This window comes from Vidua macroura, chromosome 8 (genome assembly GCF_024509145.1).
Source record: "Vidua macroura isolate BioBank_ID:100142 chromosome 8, ASM2450914v1, whole genome shotgun sequence".
NCBI lineage: Eukaryota > Metazoa > Chordata > Aves > Passeriformes > Viduidae > Vidua > Vidua macroura.
The window spans coordinates 30,384,838-30,397,885 of NC_071578.1; the positions used below are offsets into that span (position 1 = coordinate 30,384,838).

Sequence of the window (13,048 nt, forward strand, 5' to 3'; positions counted from 1 at the left end):
AAAGTCTTAGGTAATAATCTTGGTCCTGGTTTTGCAGGATGTTAACAACCCTTAACAGTACTTGGGTGTGTTACCGATTTGAAAGGAGCTTTGGTATTAAAAATGCAGGAGGATGAGAGTATGAAGAAGGGTCCTATGAATGAGAGTCATGGAATGGTTTGTATTGGAAGGGACCTTTAAAGGTTTATGTAAGTGTAACCTCCCTCTCATGTGGATTGTATCCAGAAATCTTAAGTACTTGTTAAGATGACCACTAAGGTTTTTGCAGTTCAGTGTAAAGCAGAAGATGCCAGCAGACTGGTGGTTTCAGTTTTGACAACTGAAGAATCATTGCATTACATACCTGTGGAACCAAGTGGCAGGATTAGAAGTATCAAACTCATGGCAGAGTCAGTGTTTCTGTTTTGAAATGAGCACATTGTTTAAAAGGATAAATCATGTGTGGTAGATGAAAATCACAGCTTTCTTAGAAATCAAAAAGTTACAGCTACTTTTTTTAAAATTTTTTTTTTAAAGGTTACAAAACTCCACTGGAAAAAAATCCTGGAGATGATAAAACCGATGAAGAGATGGAGGGGACACATTCAGAGGATGAAATGTTTGCTCAGAGAGGCCTTCGAAGAACTCAGAGTATGAAATCTGTGAAAACAATTAAAGGCCGTAAAGAGGCAAGTATAATCCTGGTTAATTGAGTTTGCTTTCTCTGTGTATATTGGCATTCTTCATAGTGCAGAAATTTATTTTTATTTTTAATCTTGAAGAGGTTGTCAACTGGGTTCTAGAATGCTAAATGGGGAAGGAATATGTGATGACAGGATCTAAGTTTGGAGCTTTTGTAGTTTGGAGTGTTTAGGGGAAATACATAAATGAAATAAACTAAGCAAGGAGCAAGGGAGAGGAGATGAAACAGACTCTGTGCTTGTAATGCTAACTCTGGCATCACCAAGCCCAATTTCAGGAACTGCTCACCTTGGAAGGGTTATGGATAGCAATACTACCATCTGCATGTTGTGCACATTTAAACATCTCCTAAATAGATAAAGAATATTCAGAATTTTTTAGTTTCCATAGACACACGACCTGACTCTTTGTGATGTACTAAGTGAACATCCTAGTTAGCATTCAATGCACTTTATATGTGCATGCATCGTAAAATTTAAAGATACTTGAGGACAAATCACTGTGGAGTCTCATAAAAGCTTTTGGGTAATTCCAGGAAAAAAGATGATACTTATTCTTCTTGCCCAATTCTGTTGAAACGTTATCTTATTTAGTCATAGGTAGATTATCTTAGTGAAACTGGGATGTCCAAAGCACATTGAAAGACATTTGCAAAATAAGATTAGTGGGCAGGTGAACCATATTTCTGCTTGGTGTGACTCAACTCTTTGTTATAATTTTATTTTCCCCCTCAGATACGATATGGATCACTGAAATACAGAGTAAAGAAGAGACCCGCTGTATACTTTTAAGTGTACTGCACAATGCCTGCAAGAGAAACTGCTGTACTATAACTTGAATTCAAGTGTTAAAGATCTGTGTACAATTCCTAAAATGAGTCTGTATGAACGAACAGATATGGTAGGACTTGTATTTGTTAGCCTAAGTGATCAGATGAAGTATTACTCTGTTTTTCTATAATTGTTTAGATTTGAATCTGGACAAGTTACAGCATGAATTTCAGCACTCCTTAAATAGGATTTAAAGGAGAAATAGGAAATACTCTTTTGCCAGAGGTAATTTCAACAGATTGAAATAATTACAACTCCAACTGAATTAGCAAAAGACTTAAGTATCTAGAGCTTGTGAAAATTTAACCATAGTGTCCCCAAGTTTACATTGAAAGATAGATATACTTGAAATATTTTTCTGAACTACAATTGCTGAAAAGGCCTTTTTGTAATTTTTAAATGTACAGTTTAAAGGTCAGTGGATGATGGTGGGAAAAAAAGGAAAGATGAGGTAGGTAGGATACATCCTTAACATCATCATCTTGCATCATATTGCCAAGCTTAGCAAACTGGGGGTACATATAGCACTTTATGCAAAACTGTATAGTTTTGCACACTCCTAATGATTTACAACTGCACATGTCATTTTAGTGACTTGCTAGATAGGTTTGAGTTACATTTTGAATGCCAGCAATTCTTGTATTCTATGATCTTTTTAAAATTTATCCTGATTCCTTAAGTACTCTTAGGATGCTGTAGATATTTGCTACTAACAATATTATCAGGTGCCTTTCTATGTATTATAGGGCTGTGTGGGTTTTGTCTGTGTGTATGTTTTTTTTGGGGGGGGGGGTTGGGGTTTTTTGTTTGTGGGGTTTTGTTTGTGTCTGTCTTCTTCCATCTAAAGAGATGTAACATGATTTAAGTCAGTTTTTGGTTAAAATTGTGGTAAGTAAAACTTGTAGCAATTCCAGTGATACGCCTCAGGGATCTGATCAGCCCATGAGCTGTGTGTAAGGTCATGCTGCCATAAAGGTATGTATGATAAGTTAGTCAGGCCCTGGTTTAGTTTTGCTCTACATTGCTTTAAGAACAAATATATTTATATATATATATGTACTTCAGAACATGTATGAGTGTATATTTCATACCATATGTGGATTCTAAAATGGCCTGCGTAGTACTTTCTTTTATTGCTGAAGTTATTACTAATATATTTGCATATAAATAGCTTCTTCTAAAAGTCTAGTTGATTTAGTCAGTCATTTTATAACCTAGAGTCCTATGGCATATCTGCACAGAGATTAATTTTGAAATGTCTTTCAACACAGTGACTTGTCAAAATTACTTTTTTCAGTCACCTTTGGTATTTTCTGCAGTTTTGAGAATTAGGCTGATTTTAGTTTGCTGTGTGATTGTATTTCTACTGTGGATTCAGGGAGAAACCACCCACTTTTTGCAGATAGTATTTTATTATGTATCTTTGGGACAGACCTTGTTACTTCCCTCAGAGAGGAAATGGCATGGATTCCTCTTATCCTTGAATCTCTGACTTTAATCCTTAGACCTTTCCCCAGGTATTGACAGTCATCTGCAAGTCTACAGCAGAGATTTTAAATATATTCCTGAGGCTTGGGCCTGCTGCAGTTATTTTTCTGTTACAGCCATAGCAATTCACTGCTGGTAAATTCATCTTGATGGTCTGCAACATAGACTGGCATTCAGAGTAGTCTTCTGCACACTTCAGCCAGGGTTTGAATTCTGTGGGTACAAATGCAGCTGGTCCATGTTGGTGTTGTTCCTCCCTGGCTGTGGGAAGTGTCTGCAAGCCCTGTGCAAAGCTGTGCTCAAATGCAACAGCACTTCCAGCATCTCTGAGGAACCTCAGTGCTTTAGTGAGAAGTCCCAGCAGGCCATGTGTGATTAAAAGGCTAAAACCTGTAATACTTAACTCAGAAACACAGTTTGATACCAGAAGACAGGAAGGCTGCTTTCTCCCAAATGAGTACAGTGCAAAAATCCCATCCCCTAACCAAAACTGTACCTTGTTATCCAGCTTTTCTAAGGAGCTGTGGGCAAGGAGTGATCGCAAAAGCAACCTCCCCTGGAGTGTGGGACTCCTGGCCCAGGAATGTTTGTGCTTCTCCTCTGTTTCCCTGAGGCTTGTCTGTGTGTTAAGGTGTAGAAGACACTAAGGAACCCTAAGCTTTTGTATTTGCATCTGACCCTTCTCTGAACAGTAGACTAACCCAGGCCTGGGATGGAATCTCTAACTCTTAATGTACAGTTAAGCACTTGCTGACACATTTTGCTGTAACTAGTCATGCTTGTTTTACCAGGAAGCATGGCAAAAAAAAAATTATCATCTTTGTACAAATCATAATCCTGCATGAAGTAGAGTACACCATTTTTTCAGAATTACAATTCCTGTTACAGGTTCATGTAGGTCCTGTTTTGGGGATTGTGTTTTTAACACATTTCTAGGGCTAGAAATCATTGAAGTGTTTCAGGCTCTACCACACTCCTGTCAGGAAGTTGCTCTATGTGTCTCTATGTACCTGAGGCTGTAACTTCTGGCAGACTTAACTTGCTAACTCAGTAGTGATAAAGGCTAAATAAATCCTCCTCTTTCTGGAACTTGCATGGAATTGGGAAAGCTGGCAGTATTATTTATATTCATTACTGTTTGCATATAAATATACTTCTGTTCTTTCAGGCAACTGTCTTACATGATCAAACCTTCAATGTTTTCCTAGCTGTTTTCTTCAGTCTAATAGCCAACTATAAAAATATTTTCATGCCAGCCTGATTTTGATCTTTGAATTCATCCTCAAACTGATTCACTGGATTATCTTCATTTTTTCTTCTTACTGTTCATTGTTAGGTGATGCTTGTCAGGGCACAATGCCATGATTAGCTTTCATCCCAGTGATACATAGTTCTCTCTCTTTGTTGAATTTAGTTTAGTTTGGTTTTGAAGCACTACAATCTTTTAACTTGGGTTACAGGGAGTTTTCAAACTTTTCTTGCCTTAGCAACTGCAGGAGCCATGTCTAGCTCTTGCCAGGAAACTTCTTGAACAAAATGTTAAACATTGGTGTTTAACATTCTTTTTGGATTTGGAATGTAAAATGTAGTTCATGTCAAATTATCTAATCTTCTGAACAAAGCATTTCCTGATAACTGACTGACTGCCACCAACAGGACTGCTAATTTGACTGTAGTCAAACAAAGACTTGGGTTTTAAAAGTGCTTTAAAAGAGAATATGTATTTCCGTTTAAATAATATCAAGGTTTCAAGCCTTTCCAAAATATATCTGAACTGACTCAGCTTTCTTAGCAAGAGCCTACTGTACTTATTAAAATACCCAGTCTGAGATGAGGATTAAATTTGTGGCCTCAGCTGCAAATGAGCTCAGGCTGGACTTTGATTGCAATGTAATTGCCAATATTGCTAATTCCTTTGGTATGTGAAAGTAACCAAATAATATCCAACATACATTTTGCAAACTATAATGAATTTTAAAATACAAGATAACTTGGTAAAAGAGAATGATGAAGAAAATGCTGGACACAATTCAACGTGCTGTTCATGACAAAAATGTGTTTTATTTTTGGTGTTGCTTTTATTAATGGGGAGTTGGTATTTTTATGTACTTTTTCTACAAAAATGTATGTGCGAAGGCAATACTTTAACATTTTTCAAGAACTTGTATTTTTAAATGCTACAAACAAGAGAATATAAATTTGGACTGAAGGTAGTAGCTTTAAAAAGATGCAATATAAGCTTTAATTTTTATATTGTAATAATAACTTGCTGTCAACTTGTTTACATATTTGTAGGATGGAAACTTCATTATGCATTGACTTATCTTGATGCTGTCTTTAATAAATGCTGCTTTGAGCAAGATGCAGTGGATATTTTATTACCTGAATTACTATTAACAAACTAGTCACTATGTAATCTGTATTCTGTTACTTATTATAATGGTTCAAGCACAAAAGCAACCTATCTGAACTTTGGAGAGACTTTTGAAACTCTTTAAAGTATGACTAAACTGCCCTTGAGGTCCTGCCATGAAGTCTGAAGCTGATTTAGGCTGAAATGAAATGTACCCTGCTAAAGGCAACTTGAACATGCTATAGTGTCACCTGATTTGATTAGGTGTTTGGTTCAGAGTAAATTAAAATTGAGATGTTCAGTGTCCCAAAAGAGTGTAGCTTCCTGGGGAACTGCTGGACATAAAACTGATTTTCTTTTGTATTCCTTAGTCAGAGTTCTTCTGGTAATCCAGAGGAGGAGATGCATAGATGAATTTGGCCCTTTCCTTTTTCAAACCTCCTTTCAAGTCATCTGTTAACACCCCTACCAAAACCCAAGCAGAAACCTCAGTAACCACATTTTCTGGGCCTTGTTTGCAAGGCTTCCTGGCTTAGTTCCTCAAATAAAATAATTTCTTGATATGATTAATTGAGGAGAAAGATTTAAAAGACAGTAGCAATAAATACTTTTTAAGCATTATGAAAATCCACCCTGGAAGCACAGACTGACTCTTAAGGGGCCTTGCAGTGATTCAGTTTCTGATGTCAGAAAAGTTCACGCAGTACAGGCACCCTGCCAAGAAATCGTGGATGTCAGAAGGCAATGCTGGTTTTTTTTTCCTTTATTTCTTCAACTGGCATTTAGCATGTAGTGGAAGCACTCCTGAATGTGGTCTAAAAGCTGCCTTCCTGCTTTTTAACATGATGCTGGTAAGACCCACTCAGGGAATAGTCTTATAATTCAAAACTAGTGCTGGTACATACATCTTAGGTTAAAATGTTAAATATTTAGCAGCAGCATTGGTGACAGGTTTTTTTGGGTGTGTTGGTTTTTGTTTTTTTGGTTTTTTTTTTTTTTTTTTTTTTTTTTTTTTTTTTTTTTTTTTTTTGTTTGTTTGTTTGTTTATTACATTCTGAGGCATTGTGTATTTTCCCCAGTAGTGTGTGAAAACAAATGGTGGAATATGAGGGGAAATCTAATACATATTGTAAAATCAATGGACTTCCAAAGTTATTTTCCTCCTTTCAGTAGATGTATTCAGAAACAGAATGGGAGCCTGTCTTATGTCTGCCTGCCTTTGCCAAAGCTTAGCAACAGATTGCTCTGTTTGCATTAGGATAGGAATCATGAAAGCAGCTGGAGCAGAGACTACAAGGAATTCAACACATAGGATTTCACTGCTGTCTGCTAATGTACGGTGACTACGTGGATGGGGAAGCTTAGAAATTATTTAGAAAGTTCATTTTTTCCAGGCTGTAACAGTTCCAAGGTAAGCAGCACTTTGACCTTCACTTAGCTTTTCCTGTGTACCACACTCACTATGTTGCATGGCACTCAGTGCTTCCTCAGGGAGCTGCACCACCCCAGCCAATCTTTCTACTAATTTAGTAAAAATGAACTAAGAATACTGAGGGAAAGTCATCCTACTTTACTGCTTTAAACAATAGAGTTTCTTTATATGGCTGAGGAGAAATACTTTTTTAAAAAGCCCCAAAGCAAATCTAAAACCTTGTTTGAAGTTAGTGTGATGGTAAACAAATGTAATCCTAGGAAAAAATGCAGCTATAACCATGCGTGTTAGTCTTGAAGGAACTGAACCAATGGCAACTAACTGTGCTTTTGTCAAACCCCTTTTTGCCAGGTTTAATTAATGATGGTTAATGTCTGTATTCTTGCTAACTGGAAGGGAGTTTCTCATGCTGTTCATAGGATGTGGAGCTTTTAGGTGTTACTCTGCAAGCCCCTGGGTGAAGAGAGCATTTATAGTAGTTCAAACTGATCAGTGGATTGGCCAGACAATCTTCTGGCCTTTGGAGAAGGCTAACGAGCAAAATAAACCTTTGGTAGTGGCCTGCAATTATCTAGTCTAGATTAAATCTTGATGAAAAACAATGCTTCTCTTAAAATTGAGGTCATGAAAGAAGGAAAGCTGCTCCCTTGTTCAAACCACGATGGAACAACTGCCAAGCTGTTCTGCTCTTCTCTGGGGTGTCTCTTGCAGCTCCCCTTTGAGTGCCTGTTTGCTGGAGAGATGTGGCTGTATCCCTATGCATCCTGCCTGGACCTACCTTCTCTCTTGGCAACAATTTTGTTGGCAGGCTACAGTTAATCTTGAAGAATATTTAACAAGCTCCCTTTGTGCAAATAAAGTAGATAGCTACATTCTTTTAAAAGTTATATTCTTCACATAATCACTGTATCAGACTTGTTAAAACACAAACATGCAGCCACTAAGCAGCAAAAGTACCAGTTTGTAAAAGCAATCTTTTCTCTTGTTCTGCCCTGCAAGAGTTGCTTCTGTAAAGTTTATTTCCTTTATTTTGTTGATGGAGATTAAACTTAATGGAACTTAAATATTCTCAGTTCTGTTCTGGTTTTGCAGGGACAGTGTTCTCAGAAAAACTCCAGAGTGGCTTTTATGTTCTACTTCAGGAACTAATCACTGTACAAGCTGTCTTGTATAGTGCCTTACCCCATTGGGAAATAGTATTTTCAATCCACTCTCAGTTAATTTTCTTCTCTTTGATGATTTGTGATTGCTCTGCCTCAGTTTAGATTTTGGATGAGGTAGAAAATACATTTTATAAAGAAACCTAGAATTTATTTTTAACTTTTATTATTATTATAATAAATGCATGTGCACAATAAGATACTGAAATACCAGTGAGTAGCCCATAACTAGTTCTGAGCATTTTTATGAGCCAAGACATTTTGCTGTAATCCCTTTCTGGTTCTCTTCAAGAGTTCAATATGTGTGTGGTGAGGAAAGGCACCAGAGATCACTTATTGTTCAGAAAGCACAGAATTAACTCTCTAAGTACTGCAGTAGTGAATGTGCATTGTACTTCTTAATGAAGAAATTTTAATGCCTGCTCATTGAAATAACTGTGCTGGTTTAGTGGTGAAATAGCTATGCTTTTCACAGATCCTTGTTTTAATAGCCTAAGATAAGCTGCCTTGCCAAAGCTTGGGAATTGGGGTGCAAGTAATGTTGCTTACCACATGGAACAATTTTCATTTATTACAATGAAATTTCCAGGAGGAGACATGTTAGAATCTGTTTTGGAGAAAAGAATATGACTACTGTTGGCTTACCTATCAAACTTTGAATAAAACTTTAATGGAATATAAAACAAGAAGTGGGAAATAAGAGAATAATTTTGATAGTTTTTATTAATGGGGGAAGGGCATACTTTTAATAAGGATTTTTTTTTAATAGTGGTACTAATTGAACAAGAAGCCTACAAATTAAGCCTTGCATCATCCCTGTTTTTTGGTGGAATGATCATTGGATATATCACATTTGGCCTTTTCTCAGATAAACTGAGCAGGAAAACAGTGTATATCTCAGGTAAGACTGTTAAAAGGTTTTCCTTAAGAATTCTGCATGGAAAACATCTTTCTTGCCTGCCCCTGGGCCACCCTACTCAAATGCTGCTCCTGGGTCCCTTGCTCTGTCAGTGACCTGTATGAGCATTTTACTCAGAGTGGAACAGCACTGAAACTGGTTAGTGTCAGTGTGCTGAGCAGTACAGAGGTCATGGAGTATTAGTGGGAGGTGAAAAAACCTGGTTTTGCCATGGCTGTCTCTATTGGAGCATAGTATTCCACATATTACCTAACTATATTGATCCAAATAAAAAATATTTTGCTTTTTTTCAAGGGTGTAGGGGAGAGCACGTTACCTAAGCATCTTTAGGAGTGGGTTACTCATGTCCTGGTGTTTTGTTTTTCAGCTGTGTTTGCAAACAAAGGGTCTTGTTAAATGAAAACACTGTCTCAAGGAAATGTCAGGAGTCGTCTTCCTCCTCCTTTCTTTCTAAGTGGTTCACGTGCATTATAATGATAAGAAAAAAGACGCAGTAATTAAGTTACTTTTTCTTGTCATCGTTTGAGTGAGTGGCAAAAGTGAGGATGACATTTTTCTTTATGGGTTTGTGAACCAAGCAAGATTAAAATTATATTGTGTGCAGGAAGAAGGGGTGTTAAATGAAGCAGAAAGGCAGGGTTACCCAAAAGACAAGCTTGTGTTTCTGAATGCTGTTACAGCTGTGGTGGCCAGCTGTGTGCCAGCTGTCCAAGAAAACTTGAATACAAATCTGTTTGGGGAAGGGAAGGAAGGCTTGACAGAGTTTGTGAGCTGGAGCATCTGCCAGTAACACTGCTTCTTGCCAAGGCAGGGCTTCAGCACTCCAGAACTTCTGGAAGTCATCCTCGGGAATTTTAGAGTTTCTTTCCATGAGATGCATGCAAAGGGAAATAAGTGGGAGCATTTGGAATTACCTTTTTAGCATGTTCTACTATGTATCTGCTTGCTTTTGAGGTTTCTTGTGCCTGTTCCTAGTGCTGGGTGCTTCTGTTTTGAATTCCTGTATTGGCACTATCATAATAATGATTATAAACTCCTTCAGTATGTAAAGAATTAAGTGCTAGCTTTGTCTGGCCTGTGTTCTTAGAGAATGTTCTTTTAAAATAAGTTACACACCTCGTATGTTCCTGATGACTAGTTAAAGCTGCAGAAGAAATAAAAGAATTAGTGTTACAGGTTGCCTGCACATTAATACTAGGAATGTCTGGCATATAGCACAGATTGAACAAAGCTCTTCTGATTTAATTTTTTTAGATAGATCTGCTCTTGAAAGAAGTTCTGTTGAAGGCTACACTAAAAAGCCCACTTCTCTTCCTGTAGTCAAAGAATACAAAACCTGAGGGCACCATAAAGAAGTTCTGCATTATATATTTTCCTCTATGGTGTTCTGTTTCCGATGAAGTAGAATTACTTCCCCAAATACTAAAAATACTGGGATCCTTTGAAGTAATGATAGTTGAGTTTGGTTGTAGGATGTATATCTCAGTTAAGAGTGCCAGAGAAAATAAATGTTCAGTTCAAAATATTCCATTCCTTATTTTATGGCTCATATAAAAGCTGCAGCAGGGGGAAATAGTTGACAAATATTCACCTCTGGGGAATGGAAGTGCAATATGTTAAATGAACAAAGCCGCACAAGCACCGTGCTTGTGAGCACAGTGTTCCAGGCTGAAAGAGGAGCGTGGCTGCTGCGTGCTTGCTTGCCCAACTCATGTTAGCAGTCAGAAGGAGCAAGTTCAATGAGAGCTGCTTGTGCTGCTATATATTCCTCTTCCAGCTCTCTGTGGAAACAATTGCACTCACCCCTAGGATTTGAGATGCAGAGAACACGATGGTAGATGTAGCAGAGAAGGGAAGCACAGAGAGAAGCAGGGAGTTTGTGTGATTTACAGATTTACATGCAGCAAGGGGAAGGTGCAGCCCAACACTGGCTTTTACTTGTACAGCCTGTTTGATGGGGCAGCTGCTCTGTGTTTGCAGCCCAACCACAAGAGTTAAAAATGAGCCACTTCATATATGTTAGAAGGAAAGTGAGTATTCCAAATATGCTGTGTGCAATTTAAGTGGTGCTAGAAGAAATGGCTGCCTTAGGAACATCTGTCCTGACACTTTCTTCTTTTTGAGATATAGCTGCTTGGACTGTGGACTATGTTGAAGCTGTGTGAAAGTGACTGCACTGGAAATCAGGTTTTACAGGGTAGAGGGAAGGTCAGCAAATGTATTCTTTCCTGGCACACCACTCTGTCTGAACTGCAGGTGGAATCGCTGTGCTCTAACGATGGACTCTGCCACCTTGAGAACGTGAAGATGCTCTATGTATTGTTGAGCAGGAACATGTGGATCACTAGTGTGATTTGTCTAGTTTACAGACTGCAAAGGGGCTATGAAGGCCAGAAATGGCTTTTTGCTCTGGAACTTTTTCTTTGGGAGCAGTTGCTAGATGTTAGCTGCAGCGAGAGTTAGAGTGCAAGAGGGATCACAGAGCTTGACGGAAAGTGTATATCTCCAGGGAGTTTGACGGAGTTCAGTGGGTGTCTGTTACTTGTGAGCATAGAAAAGGTTCTAAAAGGAAGAGGCTATGCTGGAATTTCCTTTTCTTTTGCAGCCTATAAAGTGCAAAGCCAACAATGAAACAATTCCTCTTTCTTTCCCGCAGATCACGTGCTGTCTCCAGGAGCCCGGATCTGCAGTGGAGCTCTCCATGAGCTGTTCCCGCAGGAATGGGGCCCGGCCAGAAAAGCGCTTGGCTTTGTCCTGGGCACTGTCAGCGCTCATCAAAACCACCACACCACGGCGCTGTCAACTCGCAAAAGAAGGACCCGCACCGAGCCCGGCTCGAAACCACCCCCAGGGCAGAGCCAAGTCGGAAACGTCCCTGCTCTCAAATCGACTGTGTCAGGACAAAAAGATTTTCCCAATCCTCCTCTTCCAAGTGCACACCCTTCTTTGCACCACACTCAAAGAGCAACACGAACTCCTTTGCCCTAACAAAGCTTTTCGCTCTCAGAGTCTGGCCACAACCTTGAAAACATCTGGCAAAAACAGAGCTCACTGAGAAAGCTGCCAGCAGAGAAAGCTCTTGCTGCCTACAACTTCAGGTGCACACATCGATTTACCAGATCACACCCTGCTATCAGTACTTTCCTTTTCAGCTCTAGGTACCATCCTAAGCCTTCAGTCTCCCAGAGTCAGGATCCAAACAGAACAGCACCAGGGACTGCTCACACACTGAAGGTCCCAGGACAAAAAGCTCAACAGAAGCACCTGGGTCTGCTGGCCCATTTCTCATCCAGCAGGGGTCAGGGCTTGGCCAGAGCCCAGGCCTCGGCTGAGAGGGTTTCCCCTAAAATATCCTACAAGCAAGCCTATTCATGTCAGTTGTGTAAATTTCTTAGAATGATACATTTCTTGCAGATAACTACACAAGGTTATGTGAAAGTTTCTAAAGCAGCTGGTTTGGTGTGAAACAGCTGGCAGAAGTGTCTCAGACATCTATTTTTAGCTAAATAATACTGATGGTGTCATCTTGTAAGTCAACTCTGGCTGAGGCCTGAGCATCAGCACATCTGAGTCACTTGGTTTGTTCAGCCTGGAAAACTGGAGACTGAAGGGGAGACCTCACTGAGGTCTTCAATACCCTCTTGAGGGGCAGGTACTGATCTCTTCACTTTTGTGACCAGTAACAAGGCCCAAGGCGCTGGCTGGAGCTGTGTCAGGGAGGATTAGGTTAGGTATCAGGAAAAGGTTCTTACCCCAAAGGCTCCTCAGGGCAGTGGTCACAGTACTAAGCCTGTTAGTACTCAAGAAGTGTTTGGACAACACTCTCAGGCATAGGGGGGATTCCTGTGCGGGGCCAGGAGTTGGACTTCATGATCCTGATGGGTCCTTCAACTCAGGATATTCTGTGATTCAATGTGCACTGAATGATTATCAAGCTGGTTTGCACTGGCACTCAGTGCTTGTCTATAACTGCTTCCAATTTATTTCTGCAGTCAACCCCAGAGCATTAACAGACTGATCAAACACAAAGGGTTTAAGGAAAATGCCCCTTTTTAGGTGACAGTGTCCAAGGCCAGGTTGGATGGGGCTGTGAGCAACCTGATGTAGTGAGTACCATCCCTTCCTATGGGAGGGACGTGGGAACCATGTGATCTTGAAGGACCCTTCCAACCCAAGCCTTTCTAG

At 39.4% G+C, this 13,048-nt stretch overlaps 1 protein-coding gene across 4 annotated transcripts in view; it reads left to right on the top strand.

The window, feature by feature from the left end:
* Positions 1-13,048, top strand: part of REEP3 (receptor accessory protein 3) — a 45,339-nt gene that overhangs the window by 31,995 nt on the left and 296 nt on the right. Inside the window, exons 7-11 of one of the 4 annotated variants that reach the window (XR_008438204.1) lie at positions 517-668; positions 1,416-1,581; positions 6,611-6,763; positions 8,714-8,845; positions 11,520-11,961. Coding sequence is in view for 1 of the 4 variants with exons in the window: in XM_053984297.1 (XP_053840272.1) it covers positions 517-668; positions 1,416-1,472 (209 nt within the window). In the remaining 3 variants the exon portion in view is untranslated. Of the gene's footprint in view, positions 1-516; positions 669-1,415; positions 5,362-6,610; positions 6,764-8,713; positions 8,846-11,519; positions 11,962-13,048 lie in introns of those variants that run through there. The other 3 variants (XR_008438205.1, XR_008438206.1, XM_053984297.1) reach the window with 3 other exon arrangements.